General features: G+C 33.8%; 1 protein-coding gene and 1 long non-coding RNA gene across 4 annotated transcripts; one reads left to right on the top strand and one right to left on the bottom strand.

The window, feature by feature from the left end:
- Positions 1-37: 37 nt before the first annotated feature.
- LOC106074712 (transcription termination factor 3, mitochondrial-like) lies at positions 38-19,000 on the top strand. Of its 3 annotated transcripts, none has more exons than XM_056014969.1 (8): positions 38-176; positions 1,190-1,730; positions 2,618-2,778; positions 4,560-4,729; positions 5,884-6,017; positions 6,539-6,606; positions 18,467-18,557; positions 18,705-19,000. In XM_056014969.1, exons 2-8 carry the CDS (start codon positions 1,274-1,276, stop codon positions 18,980-18,982), a joined length of 1,359 nt encoding a protein of 452 aa, XP_055870944.1. In that variant the 5' UTR covers positions 38-176; positions 1,190-1,273; the 3' UTR covers positions 18,983-19,000. The 3 variants fall into 3 exon arrangements, with proteins under 3 accessions (XP_055870944.1, XP_055870942.1, XP_055870943.1); XM_056014967.1 differs by having other exon boundaries at positions 39-193; XM_056014968.1 differs by having other exon boundaries at positions 46-206.
- LOC129923558 (uncharacterized) lies at positions 8,514-15,520 on the bottom strand. Its single transcript, XR_008775517.1, has 2 exons — positions 14,306-15,520; positions 8,514-8,976 (listed from the first exon to the last, which is right to left on the bottom strand). It is a non-coding gene; the product is annotated as an uncharacterized LOC129923558 (long non-coding RNA).
- Positions 19,001-20,446: the final 1,446 nt, after the last annotated feature.

The raw sequence follows: 20,446 nt of genomic DNA, 5'->3' as shown, positions 1-20,446 counted from the left end.
TACACTATTAGACAGTAGTTACGAAACCCGAAATAAATACACAACTTGGACTAGCGCACTACTTTGTTATTTATTAGAGTAGATCTAGTCTAGATCTGGATCTATTAGATCTAGATCTATATCATTTAGACCTCTAGATTTTAAGATTTTATTTTCTAGATCTACTAGGAGTCTAGGTAGACTAGATCTAGAGGTAGCCGTAAAAAGTAATACGCTAGCGCCTAGGTTATATATAATATAGTTTATACATCTAGATTCTAGATCCTCATAGTAGTAGATCTAGATTATGATCTAGATCTAGAATCTAGACTCTAGATCTTAATTGACTTAAGTCAAGTTAAGTGTCTTAAGTCACTTAAGACTTAATCTTATTCTTTAATAATAATAATCATATAATTTATTATAATAATGATAAAAACAGATAATGTCAATGTCATAATGTTAAAGTTAAATCATTAATAATAATTTAAATAATTACAATGGCATGAATCATGATAGATAGTAAGATAGATCTACATCATATTAGTTATTAGTAATTAATCATTATGATTATCAATATCATTGACATGATAATTAATCATAATAATCATAGCTTCATAAATAGTTTAAATACATTACTGATTACTGAGTCATTACTCATTAGTCATTAGGTTAGTCATAGTCTTAGTACTCTTAGTGACTTAGTCTTAGTGATTAGTGACATTACTTAAACTTTATTATTTATTAGACTCCATAGCTCATTAGTAATGCCTAGAAAATAGATCTAAGTATTACTGTTTAGCAAAATAATTACATTATTCATTATTATTTTTGTTTATATAGATCTATGTTTGTTTGTTTATAAAATTAAATTTAGATCTAGATGTAATAAGAATGCATGTTTGATATTATGTTATGTATCTATAAATAAATACTTTAACCTTGTCAAAGTAATAAAAAGTTAAAAAAGAATAATCATAATGGCTTGCAGCGATTTCTTGATTCATTTACAGATGCAGGATTTACTCAATAGACATTTTTTTTACCTAAACAAATAAAGCTCAGTTTTTACTTGGTCTACAAGAAGAAATTTAGGGCAGCTGGAAATCTTTTTATTTCTAAGTTCTTTTTTACATGTAAATCTAGGTATTATTAGACAGTTAGACATTTTGGTCAAACTGATATTTTTTAAATAATTTTTTTTTTTCAGACACCAGATAACCACAACAGAGGAACTATATATGTTAGTGCTTTCTAGGTTCAACAAAAGGAGCCTCTTTTAAAATTTGGTGTGATGCATCCATCACTACGACTTGATAAAATATGCTTTCTTAAGCTAATGAAAAGCTTATCTAAAGGACTTTATAATGAAGCAAGGTATTTTTCAACAAATGTAACCAGATATTATCTGCATCAGAATCATCTGGTCAACTTAAATAACAGCTCACATTTTTATCATCAGAACCATTTTTTGCAGAGCTGCATATCTCTGGATAAGCATTACTCAAATTATTTTATTATATGTATCGGAAACATTTCAAGGATTTTACTGTTTGTCCCTTCTCATTATAATACAAATGTTAGCTTTGTACGATGGTATAGAAGTCGAACTAGAGACATGCGACAGCAAGATAGTAATTTAGTTGAGGCTGAGGAAGTAGACAACACCGTCAGTGTGATGGACAGAGTGACTCCAAATGAACTGTCTGATTTAAACATGAAACAAGGGGTTGTCAGTGTTCATGAAAAAGGTTTGAGCATTTTCAACTTTTGTTATGTATTTATATTGCCTTGTTAATTAGAGGTGAAACAGTTCACCATAGTTCAAAGTTAAAAAAAAAATAATTTCTATGCAAATATTATCAAATTAAAAAAAAAATTTGGTTCATTTGGAATAACCAAACATATGGGCTATTGAAAGATTAACATATATTATTCGTGCACAGCTTAAGCAATGCTACATAGCGGTAGAAGTGTTTAATTATCTTAGTTTTACAGGTACATAATTGTTATTATATTTTTATTGGTATAAAAATTGTATTGCATCATACAAATGGTGTACTCTTCTCCATAATATGAATGTCAGGTGATACCAACCCATTAGTAACAAGTATGTAGTGGAGTAAGTGTTCCGAAATTGGGCATAACAGCATGATATGCAGAATTTTGACCTATGGCCACTGTTACGTGCCTATGTTAGTGTAAATGTGGAACGGTGCAAATGCGTGTTGAAAGGAGAGGAGAACAAAATTGGATAGAAACGAAATAGTGTTCTAGTGTTCATGGAAATTAAATGAGTTATAAACAATGACGTTGTTGTTTTAGTGTTAATGTACTGTTCAAAGAGTCTCATCTTAGAAAGGAACGTAACAGCCACCTTGTAGACAGCCCGAAGGGCATACTACATGACCAGGTTTTGCACCACTGTTATTGGAGAACATAATGAAGCTAGAACTAAATGTACTTAAAAAAGGTCACAATTTACTTTCATAATAGTGGTATAATGGGTCAGGGTCAGTGGTATATTGGGTTAAAGTAATCGCAAAAGAGTTGAACATGACTGAATAAAACTTATTGTTTATAAATATTATATATTAAAAAAATTGTTCAACTTAAAGAATTTGTGTTTTTATCTAAGGCATAGAACCACATACAAGTTCTAATGAAGTCCAAAATGTTGATGAATTTACTCTTCCTGAACTGTCAAGAACCTCAATGAGTCTTGTACCTTACGTCAAGAGGTCACTAACTCTTCAGAAATTGGTCATGCTAGGTGTAAATTTGGACAAAGTTCAAAGGGTAAACAATTTCTTCTTTGCATTAGCAATCTTTCTGACAGTTTTCATTGGTGGCCATTTTTCCACCAGTTTTTTGTTTGTTTTAAAGTGCTTAATATGTTTTTTATAGTTTTTTTTGTCTGATTTGAGTGATAGATTCCATTGCTGCTGACTTTTTGGGGTTGATATGAGTGATAGATTCCATGGCTGCTGACTTGTTGTGGTTGATATGAGTGATAGTAGACATTGTTGCTGACTTTTTGGGTTGATATGAGTGACAGATTCCATTGCTGCTGACTTTTTGGGTTGATATGAGTGATAGATTCTATGGGGGATCACGGGATGACTTTTTGGCGTTGTGTCACGGCCTGGTTATTGGTATAGGCCTGGACGGTCTTGAATTAGTCTGCCTCTGTGTTTTGTAGATACCTCTTCTGGTACTACTATAATGTTCTCTGACTTCTTAACTAATTACTTTCACACACGCACTAGATTTGCTGGTGCGTAAGAGTACTAACGTACTGAGCTCTCCGACCACAACATTTAGAATCATTAATAGACACAATGGTAGCAGACATGATTTTTATTCACATAAAATAATTCACAAAAGATATTGGCGACTTCAGCCATCACAAATTATACATCCAAAGAAATAACTCTGCTTAGTTAATAGTAATTATTTAATACTCAAATATTACACTCGAGGAGATTATAACACTCCTCTCTCTACAAGAGTCCAAGATCAACTGACTGAAATCACCCTGTGGTCAGTTTCAACCCCAATATTTCCTCGTGCATTGGCACAAAGTAGTTACGCGATTACTAAATCACTACTAGTTCACTTTGTGTCACAGTGGTTCTAAAACTAATGTGTGACATGAGTGATAGATTCAGTGGTTGCTGACTTGTTTTAATAAGAGAAAAGTATCTTATGGCTGTTAACTTGATAGATGTTTAAATGGCTAAGGGAGACAATTTGTCCAATTTTAATCAGTATTAATCATGGTTGCTAACCCCTAAGAGTGAGACTTAGACAATGAAGCTCAAAACTCTAAATTGTAAGGATGATATGAACAATAATGTCCAATGGCTGACATGAGGAATGTATTTATAATGTAATAATTGCTTAGAAATACTGGCCTCTCATTATTGTCACTAAAAGAGAGACGAGCAGAAAATAAAACTAATGCATTGAATACAAAATATGCTGACAAAATTAGAAGAGAATATTTGTTCAGGAAGAAAAAGAAAGTCAAAGAATCACAAAAGAGGAATAGTTTAACATAGTGTTTTGTATACAAATTAAAAAAAAATGTAAATAACCTTGTCTTACCAATCAAGAAAGCAAGTAGTTTGATCTTTATCAATAACACCAGAAGTTCCACAGCATTTTGTTTACTGTGAAATTTTTTTAAAAAGTAGTATTGATTCTTATTTTGTTGCTGTTCCAAGATTGGGTTAAAAAAAATGCTCAGGAAAATCCGTAGGATTCATTTAGAATGAATCTAGTTTTAGTGATTCAATTGATTGAATATTGTAATTCATAGCTGCAACTGTATTCATTAAGTTTATTTAAATATTCAAGTTTCATTTAAAGATTCTGTTTCTGTGCTTGAATCCTTACATATTTCTATTATGCTTAAATGGGAACAAGGAATCAATTAGATAAGTCATTAGCAGCATGAAATCTAGACACTTCCAGCACAATGAAATTCTTTTTTTTAATTGAGAAAATGTCAGTAAAAATACTGAATATTTGTTTTTGTAATCGTTGCCTACTTTTTTCTTTTTTTTTTTCGAAAGGTTAAAGAAGTTCCTGAGCTGTTGCTGAAGTCTGATTTTAAGAAAGACTTACTTCCACTGTTCAAGTTTTTGTCAAACATTAAAGTTCCAGTGAAAGATATGGGGAAAATCTTTACAGAAAATCCATTGCTGTTTAAAGAAAATGCTCAAAATCTGGAGCTTAGAGTGGGGTAATCTAGTTTTCTTATTATTAGTTCTGTTATCATTTTAATATGGTAATGACTTCTGAATGGTTCATTAATTTAAAGGCAATAATCATATAGTTTCTTATGTTTTTAATGCAACGTAAGATGATTCAAAGCACAACGTTTCTTTGGTGGGAATTTTTTATCTGAGTTTGTTTCACCATCCCTAATTTTGTTGAGGACTTTAGGTGTATTTCTGTTGTTTATGGAAAGTATAGGTTGTTAGACCTTGTGTTAACCACATGCTACCTTTGAAACTAAAGCCACAAATTTTCACCCTTAGTATTCAATGATCTATTGAAATAATTTACTCTTCTATTAAAATGTGCACATTTCAAATCTACAATTTTCATTATATTTCTTTATATTTAATGCTTTAGTGCTATGGACCATTCATAAAGGCAACAAATTCTCACTAGGACATAGTGCAGTTGCTTTTGTTGCAACATATTTGGACACAGAAGCAATGCTCTTCTTTATTCCAATTCTTATACAGCTGTATGATGTAATGGCACTTTTCATGAAGTTGTTTTCAATGTTCTGTAACATACTCTTTAGATTTGACAATTTTATAGATACAAAGAAAAATAAACTATTTTATTTAAATTCATTACTTGATAAAGTATCTAGTTTCTTTTAATCCCAAAAACCTATTCCTGTGAAACCCAAATGGAGCAAAGGGCAGCACCTCTTCATCAAACTCTGTTCCAAGTAGCTTTCTTCATCTGCTCCCATGTTGTTCAAGTATCCTCCTCTTTTCTGATGACTGACCTTTTCCAGATTTGCTTGAGCCTGACCACTCTCCTTGCAGATTCCAATAAATAGCCTGCCTGTAACATTGGTAGTTTGTTTTTGCAGGCATATCCTATCCATCGCTACTTTCTCTTATTAATATCTAGGCTGTGGGTTTTTAGCTTGGTTCTTTCCCACCAGTTGACAGTAGTTAGATTTTCAGGCCTGGCTAATTCCAATTAGCCTGTGTAGGCGACTGTTGGCGAAGGTCTGAAATTTTTTCATGTTTATGACTCTCTGTGTCTCAGAACCATTTAGAAGAATATTATATTTTTTAAACGAAGCAATATTTTTGATACGTATAATAATTAATACATTATTAATAAAAAAATATATTGATATTTCAGTTATATGATTCATAAAAAATTCAGCTTAAAAGATATTGCTTCAATGACCATCAGATGTTCAATATTTCTTTTAATGGATCCCCATAAGCTGGATGAGAAACTAGGGTTTTTGCAAAATACTTTTCAATTGACAGGTAATCAACTGAAAAATACAGCAAAACAGTGTTTTTTTTTACAAGCCTCTATCAACTCACTCTGTCTGTCTGGTAAAAAGTGTGTACACATTCTTGGATCAAGTTGATACTTTAATCAATTATTTATTATACTCAACAAAACATGAATCAATAAAAAAATTAACCAATTAGTCAATTAATTATTGATAATTTTTTATATTGAATAAGGGAAATATCTTCTACATTATTGATATAGTGGTAAAGACAGAGTTCTTCTACTTTGATAAGCTTTGTTTTCTAAAAAATGAATTAAAAAAAAATATTTTGCTTGTTATTTATGTAAATCTTTTGAATAAAAAAAAATTAAATTAATCATATTTTTTTTTTCCAAATTTTTTTTTCATTAATAATTTGACTGTACTCAAGCTTTACTTGAATGAATAAAAAAAAAACGGCACCTAGACCTATTCCATGGCTAATTTGTATTAGTGTTCCAAAGTACTTTTACTTCTTTACAAAATTATAATTCTCATTATTTGCAGGACAAGAAGTGAGACATGTTGCAATGACTTATCCAAAAATATTGCCATGGAGACAAGAATTGATAGCAGTAGGTATTCTTTAGATTGCAATATAGTGTTTAGTAAAGTGTCACAGTTTGAATTGCTACTTTCAGAATTTTTATTAGAAGTAGTTGCACATGGGTAAGGAAAAGTTTTCTTTGAGACATAGCTGTACATGATGCAGGTTTAGACATAGCTGTACATGATGCAGGTTTAGACATAGCTGTACATGATGCAGGTAGTTTTGAGACATAGCTGTACATGATGCAGGTAGTTTTGAGACATAGCTGTACATGATGCAGGTAGTTTTGAGACATAGCTGTACATGATGCAGGTAGTTTTGAGACATAGCTGTACATGATGCAGGTAGTTTTGAGACATAGCTGTACATGATGCAGGTAGTTTTGAGACATAGCTGTACATGATGCAGGTAGTTTTGAGACATAGCTGTACATGATGCAGGTAGTTTTGAGACATAGCTGTACATGATGCAGGTAGTTTTGAGACATAGCTGTACATGATGCAGGTAGTTTTGAGACATAGCTGTACATGATGCAGGTAGTTTTGAGACATAGCTGTACATGATGCAGGTAGTTTTGAGACATAGCTGTACATGATGCAGGTAGTTTTGAGACATAGCTGTAAATGATGCAGGTTGAGACATAGCTGTACATGATACAGGTAGTTTTGAGACATAGCTGTGCATGATGCAGGTAGTTTTGAGACATAGCTGTACATGATGCAGGTAGTTTTGAGACATAGCTGTACATGATGCAGGTAGTTTTGAGACATAGCTGTACATGATGCAGGTAGTTTTGAGACATAGCTGTACATGATGCAGGTAGTTTTGAGACATAGCTGTACATGATGCAGGTAGTTTTGAGACATAGCTGTACATGATGCAGGTAGTTTTGAGACATAGCTGTAAATGATGCAGGTTGAGACATAGCTGTACATGATACAGGTAGTTTTCTTTGAGACATAGCTGTGCATGATGCAGGTAGTTTTCTTTGAGACATAGCTGTGCATGATACATGTAGTTTTCTTTGAGACATAGCTGTGCATGATGCAGGTAGTTTTCTTTGAGACATAGCTGTGCATGATGCAGGTAGTTTTCTTTGAGACATAGCTGTAAATGATACAGGTAGTTTTCTTTGAGACATAGCTGTGCATGATACATGTAGTTTTCTTTGAGACATAGCTGTGCATGATGCAGGTAGTTTTCTTTGAGACATAGCTGTGCATGATACAGGTAGTTTTGAGACATAGCTGTAAATGATGCAGGTTGAGACATAGCTGTACATGATGCAGGTAGTTTTCTTTGAGACATAGCTGTGCATGATACAGGTAGTTTTCTTTGAGACATAGTTGTGCATGATGCAGGTAGTTTTCTTTGAGACATAGCTGTGCATGATGCAGGTAGTTTTCTTTGAGACATAGCTGTGCATGATACAGGTAGTTTTCTTTGAGACATAGCTGTGCATGATACAGGTAGTTTTCTTTGAGACATAGCTGTGCATGATGCAGGTAGTTTTCTTTGAGACATAGCTGTGCATGATGCAGGTAGTTTTCTTTGAGACATAGCTGTGCATGATACAGGTAGTTTTCTTTGAGACATAGCTGTGCATGATACAGGTAGTTTTCTTTGAGACATAGCTGTGCATGATGCAGGTAGTTTTCTTTGAGACATAGCTGTACATGATGCAGGTAGTTTTGAGACATAGCTGTAAATGATGCAGGTTGAGACATAGCTGTACATGATGCAGGTAGTTTTCTTTGAGACATAGCTGTGCATGTGTGATGTTGCTAGTTCAGGCTGTCTTGAAGTCAACCAATTACTCTGCAATCGTTTGGGTGTAATTGTTCGGGTGTATTACGTGTAGTTGAACGACAACACAAACAAGAACTGGCACATCGATTGTAACAAGTGAAGAGATGTAGTCAAACGATGATGAACAAGTTCACATAGATTTATTCTGATAAAAGGCCACAGTAGAAGTCTCTGTCACTAAACACGTCGTCACCCTGGAGTGTTCTATCGCTAACTGATTTTCCGGTCTCTAACCCAACATATCCCAAACGTCACTAGTCCCGTTCAATATGCGTCTTCTATGGTGCGTCGCTAAATAACTAACCTATATAAATAAGGTGTCTAACAGATTCCTCCCCCCCTTGAAAAAAAAATATGTCAATATTTTTCCACTACTGTCAAGTCTTACAAGGGCATTTTCAATTTAAGGGGAAGACCACAAACATAAAATCTTGATCTCTTCATCTTGACTTGACAGTTCCTCATATACATGTCAATGTTCATAACATTCCAAAGTCATCTTCATTAGTACACAGTTCATCATGAAAGAAAATGTGGCATCTTATGGACACGTCATACGTCACAAGCGTTCTTCACTGGCAGTAATCTGATAAAATACAATATTTCAAAAAACAATTATAGACTTTATTTACACATTCAATAAATTTTTTCTTACCACCCTTTTATACGCTTTTGTCCATTTTTCTTTTATACTCACCCTTTTCCATAGAACTAACTTTCGTCAATGATATATGAAATGATTCACACAAAAAAAAATATCCATACTTACTTTTAAATGCTTAACATCAAATTTACTTATCTCCCTTTTCCATAACATATAAATGGTGTCAATATATTAATATATATTACATAATCAATATAATCATAGTTTATTTACAAACTTATTTCACTTCAATGTCATTCTAGACAATAGATCAGCTACAATATTCACAGATCCACTAATAGCTTTCACTTCAAATTTATATTCCTGTAGTGCTAAGAACCATCTATAAACACGACTGTTTTTCATGCTCTTTTGCTGTATATACTGAATAGGTTTATGATCAGTTAATAATATGAATTTCCTTCCTATTAAATAGCTCTCTAGCTTAGTAATTACCCATATTACAGCTAAGGCTTCTCTTTCAATGACACTATATTTTTTCTCTGCCTCTGATAATTTTCTACTTACATATAATATAGGATGTAAGTTATCATAGTTCTGCATTAGACAACCACCAATAGCATTACCAGATGCATCAGTTGTGACATAAAATATTTTGTCTTTATCAGGTAGTCTTAATATTAATTCATGACTAAAAACATCTTTAATTCTGTCAATAGCTTTCACACATTCCTCATTACAAACTACTTTTTGAGGTTTTCCTTTTTTAAGTAAGTCATTTAATGGATTCACTATTTCTGCTAAGTTCTTTATAAACTTTCTGTAATAATTTACTATTCCCAATATACTTTTAATTTGTCTTTTTGTTGTAGGTATTTCAATATTAAGTACTTTCTTTATGTTATCTTCAATAGGGCTAATCATGTTGTTATTTACTTTATGTCCTAAGAAAATTATTTCCTCCAATCCTATTTCTACTTTTTCTGCTTGAATTGTAAGTCCACTTTCTTTTATTATTTTGAATACTTCTTTTACATCTACCAAATGTACCTCCCAACTATTATTAAAAATACATATGTCATCCAAATAGCAAATAACATTTTCTTTGTTTCCAATTATCATGTTCATCATTCTATTAAATGTGGCAGGTGCATTTACTAATCCAAAACTCATATAATTCCATTGAAAAATACCATATGGTGTTACAAATGCTGTGTAAGGTTTTGCATTTTCTGTTAAAGGTATTTGCCAATAACCTTTAGTTAAATCCAATTTAGTAAAAAATTTTGCTCCATTTAATTTATGTAAAATATCCTCTATATTTGGCATTGGATATGGGTCAAATTCTGTGATGTTGTTAAGTTTCCTATAATCAACACATAACCTTATATCTCCATTCTTCTTTTTGGCTATCACAATTGGTGAAGCATAAGGAGATGTTGATGGTTCAATTATACCTGATTCTAGTAAATTGTCTATTTCTTTCTTTACTTTGTCTTGTAAATGTAGCGGTATTCTATATGGCTTAAGCTTGATAGGTTTTGGGTCTGTTACTTTAATGTCATGTTTAATAATATTAGTTTTTCCTGGTATGCTGGAAAAAATTTCTTTGTATTCCTGTATTATTTTAGTTATATCTTTTGACTTTTCCTTAGTTAAATTATTAAGATTAATCTTTTGCCAAGTTTGATTCTCTTTTGTTTCTATTACAGGTATTTCTTTAATATCATTTTCATTGTGATTTTCATTTGTTATTATCATCAAGCATTCTTCTCTTTCTGAAAATTTATTTTCTATTTCCTCCTGAATGTTTTGTATCAACTCATCTTCTCTATCATGATATAGTTTCAAATTATTTATGTGATATGTTTTAATTTTCCCATTTATTTCAATTTGATAATTCACATCACTAATTTGTTTTATCACCTTGAATGGACCTTTCCATTGTTTACCAATTTTATTTTTCAGGTCATTTATCAATATTAATACATTGTTTCCTACTTCTAGTGTTTTCAATTGTCTTTTCTTATTTAGATTCTCATGAGCACTTTGTTTGTATTTCTTATTGTTGTTATATGCTTGAGTCCATATTTCTTTCAATTCTGTTGTGATTGTTGTTTCACTGTCATTATTTAATTTATTCTCATTGTCTATTAGATTTTCTTTGAAAACATCTAATTCATCTCTAGGTTTTCTTCCATGTATTATTTCATATGGTGAAAATTGTGTTGCTTCATGGATGTTGTTTCTATGAGCAAATAGTACATAGTTAATGTAATGATCCCACTTGTTCTGATTATTCTGAATTATTTTTGTTAGTGATCTTTTTAATGAACCACCATATCGTTCACATAAACCATTACTCTCTGGGTGGTAAACCGAAGAGTATATGTGCTGTATATTGTATTGTTTAGTCCATTTCTTAAATTGTTCTGACTTAAACTGAGATCCCTGATCACTCAATATAATTTTAGGTATACCATGTCTTGTAATTACTTTTTGAGTTATGGCATTAATGATATTCTCTGCACTTGTATTTGATAATGGGATTGCCTCTGGGTATCTACTAAACATGTCTATTACTGTTAGAATGTATTTGTTATTATTTTCAGTTTGAATTAAAGGACCTATTAAATCAATAGATACTTTCTGAAATGGTGCTGTAGGTTCATCCATTTCTTGAATAGGTGCTTTATTCACTAGGCTTTTGTTAGATCTCTTTTGACATATGTCACACGAGTTTATGTATTTATTGATTGTTGCTTTCATTTTGGGCCAAAATACTTGTTTTGACAAATTCCTATAACATTTCTTTACTCCCCTATGTGCTGCTAAATTATTATCATGTGTCATGATTAAAACATCTTTCCAATATTTCTGTGGTAAGACAAGTTGTTTTATTTTCTTGTTATCATTACTTGTTTGTCTAAATAATATTTTATTCTCTACACAAAATTTCTCCATTGGATTATTATTGTTTTTATCTGATATTCTTGAATAAATTTTCCCAATAATATTGTCATTCATTTGTTCTAATGCAAATGTGGGTGTTGTTTCTTTTTCACTTTGAGATATTTGTGTTTCAAGACTATTTTGTGTTTCATTTTCTATCTCTCTTTCCTTAACATCTGTATTTTCTATTTGTATTACATTACTGGTTTCCTTTTCTTCATCCTTACTTATTACATTTATTGTATTTTCCTGTTTCTCATCTTGTTTATCCATTGATCTTGTTATTACCATACTTGTTATATTTTGTGTTTCTATGTTTTCATGATTTTGTCTTATGTTTTTGTATTTGTTTTGCCAGTCTTCTAATTCTTTTCTTGAACATTCTTTAACTCCTTTTATGTTTCCTACTAACATATCATATCTCATTTCTGGTATTGCAATGCCATCACAATAACCAGTGAAAAATGGAGTTTCAATGTACACCCTTATAGCTTTAAATTCCCTTACAGTGCCATCTGCTAATTCTACTTTCCTAGTAAACCCTTTATACCAATGAGGTTTGACAAATTTAGTTTTTACTGCCAAGGTGTTACAACCTGAATCCCTGATTAATTCCACCGGAATTCTATCTACAAATCCTGGGTACACTGCAAAATTGTTCCTATTTCCTTCCATGAAATATACCCTATCTGTACCTTTATTTTTGTATTCCCTACTGTAACTCCTATTTCTATAATTTCCCCTGTCATTCCTATCTCTACTCCTTTATCTACTGTTATTTTGTTCATTGTATCTATTTCTACTTCCAGACCTGCTATTCCCTCTTCTACAGTTAGCTGCTATATGACCTTTTCCTTGACATTTAAAACAGGTTATTTCACTATATTTTCTATTTCCACTATTTGATCTGTTTCTATTTCTACTTCTATCAACATTTTCTTTGGTGTATCCTATTAAATCTACTTTGCTCTTATCCCTATCAGAAAATGGTTTATTTGGATAGGCATTTTTGTATACTCTCATTATCTCTGTTATTTCATCTATATTTTTTGGGTTTCTTTCTCTAATAAAAGATTGTAATTGAGGATCACATTTATTTACAAAATTGTCCACTAAAATAAAATTTTTTAATCCCTCATACGAATTATTCACTTTTTCTAATTTTACCCACTTATTGAAGAAATCCTTTTCCATATTAATGGTAGTTTGGGGTTCTATTTCTAATGATGGTATATTGTCAAAATATTTCTTTCTGAAAGTTGTAGCATTATGACCATAGGCATTCAATAACTCTCTTTTTAAAACTTGATAGCTATCATCGATATGATGGTCATGATTTTGACATATTGTTAGAGCTTGACCATGAACAAAGTCTATCAGTATTTCAGACCATTCTTCTTCAGGCATATTAAATGTAGACATTTTTGCCTCATATCTTTTCAGGAAATCACCAATGTCATCCTTCTGTTCATCAAAACTTTGTATTTTTCTCTTTAGCCATGTCTGTGAATTAGGGTTGTCTCTTTGTGTGGTACTATTTGAGTTATTTGTGTTATTTCCTTGTTCAGTTTGAGCTCTGGCTTGTGCTGCATCCAATCTCATCTTCTCCATTTTAGCTTCATGTTCTCTAATCTTTTCTCTCTCTTTGTCTTGCCTTTCTTGTTCCTCTTTTCTGATTCTTTCTTGTCTCTCTATCTCTTGTCTTTGACGTTCTTCTTGTCTTTCTATCTCTTCTTTTTCCCTTCTTATTTTATCTTGACGTTCCATTTCTTCCCTCACAACTTGCTGTACATAAGCAGCTAAGTCTTTTCCTTTTAACTCCATGGCCTTTCCATCCTGCATAGCTGTTTCCTTAACCTCCTTAAGGTCCACATATGATGATGTAGCCATTGTGTTTTATATTTTATATATATTTTTACTTAGCCTATATTGGTTATGGCTATACTTTAAATTTATTTTATATTTAGGTTTTTACACACTTTTATACCAGTTTTAAGTGTTATGTCTCTATCTATAGATTTAGTAAATGAGTAAATCTAGTCTGAGTTATATTCAGATCTGTATATTAGGTCTAGTATCACCCAAATTTAAATCTAGTATATTATAGTATATATAATAATACCATTTAGATCTATAGTTATCAAGAGCACTATGACTTTTAGATCTAGTATGAATAACTATGATCAATTTTAAAACCTGGTATGACTGAAGTCACAGTGAAGTGTTTAGAGTAAATTCAAAGACTGTCTAGAGTCTAGATCTAGAGTAGATTATGGTTCTATTTAACCATACGAAACAAATATGTGTATACAATGTCAAATGTATCTTCAACAAGATACATATATCTAGAATGTACTACCTTCATTCATTTTTCAATTAATAATATTTCAAATTAGAGTCTAGATAATTAAATTGTACCAAAGAGATGTACAAAATTTGTAGATCCAAATTTAGCCAGACGACAGTGTTTGACTACATAGCCAGTTTCGGCATTATTCTCATGGTAAAATCATATTTGATTTTAACCGCTCAAACTAAAATTATTTTAGTCTGATTCACAGTAAAAGAATCCTACCCGCACTTTCTATCATTAAGTGAAAAAAAATACAGATCTAATTAAATTAATAAAAATAAATAATTTAAAATAATATAAACAAATGAAATAATTAAAATGAGACTATCGCTATGGGTTGGGATATGACAATATGGCACACAATGATAACGTCACGAAGTAACTAGGCAACAACGGATATGACGTTTACACAAACAAAACAAATTACAACTCTAAACGTATAATATAGCTTTTCATCTAAATTATGTCTTTACCCCGAACTGGTTTAAGGCTTCAGCACCACCTGAATTTACTCAGGCTAACATACCAAATTTAGACAAAATCTATTTCTAAGGGCAATCTAAACATACACTAATAAGAAAAATGGCACTTAGCTTTTGATAAGAAAGATCCCTTTGTTCGGACTCCCGAATATGCTAGATCACAACAAATTCCACTGCCTCTCTTCCAGTTCTGACTCTGTTCTCCGGTGCTACCAGTATCCCACGTAATGCCACAGATGTCCTGATATGCCACAGCAAAATGTTTCAGTTCCTTCGACGACTGTTGATGACCGTATGTGTAGTTCCGACGACTTTGTGTACACAGTTACTGACGAATAGGTTAACGGTTCTTCTGGCGATGACTTGACTTGTGTAGACGACTACTGACAAATAACAGTCTCTTGACGGCAACTTGATCTGGACGACTGACGAATAACGAGTTTCTTGACGATGACTTGATCTGGGCTGACGAATAACGACTTTCTTGACGATGACTTGATCTGGGCTGACGAATAACGGTTCTCTAAAAATAGTTCACTGCTTCTGCTGCTACTCTGGTAGTACGACGAAGTTTGCTGTTGTACTCTGCTTCAATAGACCAAACTGTCCAATGTAGACTAGGTGAAACCAAGGTCACCTCCGACGACGTTCCGTTAGACGATTAACGGTTTTCAACGAAATTAAGTGGATGTAGCTGTTTCCACGATTTCAATATCAGCACGTCTAGATATCGTCTAGACCAACGAAAACTAAATATATCAATATTCAGTAATGATACATACAACTTTACTAACCTTCCAAAGGTTAAACACAGTGACCGTTATAAACGTGGCAAGCAACCGGTTCAATAAGCAAACTGCTCTACAAGGGTAAGACGACAGAGCGATTTCGATTTAGTTAGCTACCAAACTTGTAGTACTCACAATACTTCTGACAGCGGGCAAACTGTCCTTCTCGAAACTGACGAGGTAAAACTTGATACTCGATGTGGCTCCTATGACGAAGAAAAAATATGTCCAACAGGTTCACTAACGATCTCTCACCCGTTATGAACGAACGGTTTCTCTGGTTGTAGGTCGATTCAGCATATGAAGATCAGGCTTTGATAATATACTGGTTAAGTAGACCAGACGTTGCGATGATTACTGTCCTGACGAAGGTCACCCTGAGTTAACGGCTCGTTGAACGTGCGATCAAACAGGCGACGACTGCTTGTAGATCCAGAACAAAGTCACTCTGCGATGATGCTGTGTTCAGCCGTACTCCGATGAAATCTTATATCTTCGAGTGCACGACCCTCACCTGAGTAAACGTTCAGCTTCGAGGTCCGGTTCGATGTTCGGGCTTCGGGCGTCGGGGTCGCCATTGTGATGTTGCTAGTTCAGGCTGTCTTGAAGTCAACCAATTACTCTGCAATCGTTTGGGTGTAATTGTTCGGGTGTATTACGTGTAGTTGAACGACAACACAAACAAGAACTGGCACATCGATTGTAACAAGTGAAGAGATGTAGTCAAACGATGATGAACAAGTTCACATAGATTTATTCTGATAAAAGGCCACAGTAGAAGTCTCTGTCACTAAACACGTCGTCACCCTGGAGTGTTCTATCGCTAACTGATTTTCCGGTCTCTAACCCAACATATCCCAAACGTCACTAGTCCCGTTCAATATGCGTCTTCTATGGTGCGTCGCTAAATAACTAACCTATATAAATAAGGTGTCTAACACATGATACAGGTAGTTTTCTTTGAGACATAGCTGTACATGATACAGGTAGTTTTCTTTGAGACATAGCTGTACATGATGCAGGTAGTTTTCTTTGAGACATAGCTGTGCATGATGCAGGTAGTTTTCTTTGAGACATAGCTGTACATGATGCAGGTAGTTTTCTTTGAGACATAGCTGTGCATGATGCAGGTAGTTTTCTTTGAGACATAGCTGTACATGATGCAGGTAGTTTTCTTTGAGACATAGCTGTGCATGATGCAGGTAGTTTTCTTTGAGACATAGCTGTACATGATGCAGGTAGTTTTCTTTGAGACATAGCTGTACATGATGCAGGTAGTTTTGAGACATAGCTGTAAATGATGCAGGTTGAGACATAGCTGTGCATGATACAGGTAGTTTTCTTTGAGACATAGCTGTACATGATGCAGGTAGTTTTCTTTGAGACATAGCTGTGCATGATGCAGGTAGTTTTCTTTGAGACATAGCTGTAAATGATGCAGGTAGTTTTGAGACATAGCTGTACATGATGCAGGTAGTTTTGAGACATAGCTGTAAATGATGCAGGTTGAGACATAGCTGTACATGATGCAGGTAGTTTTCTTTGAGACATAGCTGTGCATGATGCAGGTAGTTTTCTTTGAGACATAGCTGTGCATGATACAGGTAGTTTTCTTTGAGACATAGCTGTACATGATACAGGTAGTTTTCTTTGAGACATAGCTGTACATGATACAGGTAGTTTTCTTTGAGACATAGCTGTGCATGATGCAGGTAGTTTTCTTTGAGACATAGCTGTGCATGATGCATGTAGTTTTCTTTGAGACATAGCTGTACATGATACAGGTAGTTTTCTTTGAGACATAGCTGTGCATGATGCAGGTAGTTATCTTTGAGACATAGCTGTACTTGATACAGGTAGTTTTCTTTGAGACATAGCTGTGCATGATACATGTAGTTTTCTTTGAGACATAGCTGTGCATGATGCATGTAGTTTTCTTTGAGACATAGCTGTACATGATACAGGTAGTTTTCTTTGAGACATAGCTGTGCATGATGCAGGTAGTTATCTTTGAGACATAGCTGTACTTGATACAGGTAGTTTTCTTTGAGACATAGCTGTGCATGATGCAGGTAGTTATCTTTGAGACATAGCTGTACTTGATACAGGTAGTTTTCTTTGAGACATAGCTGTACATGATGCAGGTAGTTTTGAGACATAGCTGTACATGATGCAGGTAGTTTTCTTTGAGACATAGCTGTACTTGATACAGGTAGTTTTCTTTGAGACATAGCTGTACATGATGCAGGTAGTTTTGAGACATAGCTGTGCATGATGCAGGTAGTTTTGAGACATAGCTGTAAATGATACAGGTAGTTTTCTTTGAGACATAGCTGTACTTGATGCAGGTAGTTTTCTTTGAGACATAGCTGTGCATGATGCAGGTAGTTTTGAGACATAGCTGTACTTGATGCAGGTAGTTTTCTTTGAGACATAGCTGTACGTGATGCAGGTAGTTTTCTTTGACACAGAAGAAATAATGTTCAGCTCTTTATGAAGCCACTTATGAATGAGAGTTACATGTAAGCAGCACAATTGCCAACGAACTATACCCGTAAGAGCTAGGCTATTATAAAGACACTTTAAAAATACTAGCCATCAAGTGAAACAGACACATTAAAACTCCAAACTAGCAATCATGTGAAACAGCATTAGAGCTGGGTTGTTCAAGACACCTTAAAACTCCAAAATTGTTAATCAAATGAAATAGAATATTAGAGCTGTTTTTTTTTTAAAGACACTTTAAAACTCCAAGTTAGCTATCAAGCAAGAGAACTTATTCTTTATACTAATACTGAATGAAAAGTAATCCCTCGAGGAAAGAAAAATCTATTACATGAAATATTATTCACATATTTAAAAATAAATTATTCATGTTCTTGTCTTTTATGACATAGGATGTCAGGTTTCACATCAAAGAATTTATTGGATTTAGTGATTCTGAACTTAAAGAGATTATTCTGAAAGAACCCAGCCTATACATGAATAGTAAGTTCTTTAAAAGTTTAACCTTTTTTATGTTATTATATTCTTTAAAAAGCTTTATATAATCTTGTTGATAGTCTGTAAATGTCCTTAATTGATATCTTATTAATATTATAAATGTTCTCAGCTGATATCTTGCTCTAATTACAGATAAGAATGCTATGGTCAAGAGGTTTGAGTATCTCCACAACACAATGTTGCTAGATCACCATCAGGTAGTGCAGTGGCCAGGTGTTCTGTCTTCAAGGATGTTCATCATTAAGACTCGTCACATGTTTCTTCTCTCACTGGGCAGGGCTCAGTATGACCCATGCCAAGAGAACTTCGTCTCTCTTAAGGCTTTGGTCACCGGCACTGACCAGGAGTTCTGTCATAATGTGGCTAAATGTGATGTCAATAAATTTTATGATTTTTGTAAAACTATTTAATTAAAAAACAAAAAACTGTTTGGTATTTCAGTTCAATTTAATTTGGTGTAAGGCATTGTGAATGTTAAAAAAGGAATTTCAGAACATATGCAATACTTTTGTGTATTGTCATCAGATATGAATAACTGCAGAATTTCAACATGATCTGCGAATGGGAAGTGGAAGAAAAAAATGTGACACGACATAATAAGTGAAATGAATTTGTGTGTACATCCACTTCTCACATTGAAAGGCAGTTATTTCCATTATTTCGATATCATACAAAATAATTAACATTGATTTTTTGATTGATTCATGTTTTCTTGGGTAAAAGGAATACTTTTGCAATGCTTTAACTTGATCGAGAATGCAAAGTGATAGAAAAAAAGAGAAAACTTTTTTACCAGACAGAGTAAGTTGATATAAGCTTTGTAAAAAGTGTGTGATACTATTTCATTGGAATTTATTTATGAGAGGGCATGGTGGCCGAGTGGTACAGCTCTTGGTTTGTGCTGGCCATGACACCCTCGTTAACCGTCTACCTTAGAAATAGATATCTTAACATCTTCTGTCCGTATGCAGTGTTATGACATGATTAGGAAGTAGGAATTAGTTATTTGTTTCGGGAATAGGGTAAAGTTTTAATTAGCGACAAGTGACGTGACAGATCTTTTAAAAAGAAGAACGCTCTAAACCACGCTAGAAGGATGACGCTTATTGTAGAGTAGTAGACTTGAGTACGACATTATTGACATCGGACGATTCCCCTTTTGAGTATTAAACATATTTGTAGAACAACATATCAGCGTCGACTACCTATTTGATTGTTTCGGCCTTTCGCCGGTGTTACTGACGTGTTGAGTTCAGCGTTACCTACAGTCAGATCTACACTAGACAGATTGTCAAGAATCAACACCGCGCAGAGGTCTTAACAACGTGGCGACCCCAGACTCGGAGCTCACTGGCATCAACGTTCAGAAGGATAGAAGCCCTCTGTTAGGAGGAGGCAGAAGTTAACGTCATCGGCCTAGTCTGCAGCTAGACCCTGATTATACAGCCACGTCGGCGAAGGAAAGCCAGTGAGACCCTGGACTCGTAGACCTAGGAGGTAACGAAATATAGATCTAGATCTACATTTGTAATTTGTAAACGCCCATACGTTGGGGCAGCGTACTGAAGCCTGTAGTTCGGTATTGAGAGGGCTACAGTTTGTCGAAGGGAAGAAAACCGTCCTGTCGAAGCCGTACTGAAGAGATATCGCCTGCCCGGCATCTTGAGAACGAACGTGAAGGTCACCTCTGCAAGGCCAAGATCGACCGTTGAGGTCACGCCAAAGAACTTGTGACGTAGGAACCATCTTACTGCCTACGGCACTTAAGTACAGTAGTGCTAATTTGATCTACGTCTCGGCTGAATCTGTGCTACACGTTAGATAGCCAGATAGCCGGTATTTTAGCACTGGACTTTGACTTTGTCGCTGGGTCA

This window comes from Biomphalaria glabrata, chromosome 17 (genome assembly GCF_947242115.1).
Source record: "Biomphalaria glabrata chromosome 17, xgBioGlab47.1, whole genome shotgun sequence".
Taxonomy (NCBI): domain Eukaryota; kingdom Metazoa; phylum Mollusca; class Gastropoda; family Planorbidae; genus Biomphalaria; species Biomphalaria glabrata.
Note: the sequence above shows the minus strand (reverse complement) of the source record. Positions and strands in the feature narration are given on the sequence as shown.

Coding starts and splice junctions, on each gene's coding strand:
- LOC106074712 (XM_056014969.1), top strand. CDS start 1,274: ATGCATCCATCACTACGACTTGATAAAATATGCTTTCTTAAGCTAATG. Junction 1,731..2,617: donor TGTCAGTGTTCATGAAAAAG/GTTTGAGCATTT, acceptor TTTTTATCTAAG/GCATAGAACCACATACAAGT. Junction 6,018..6,538: donor AAATACTTTTCAATTGACAG/GTAATCAACTGA, acceptor CATTATTTGCAG/GACAAGAAGTGAGACATGTT.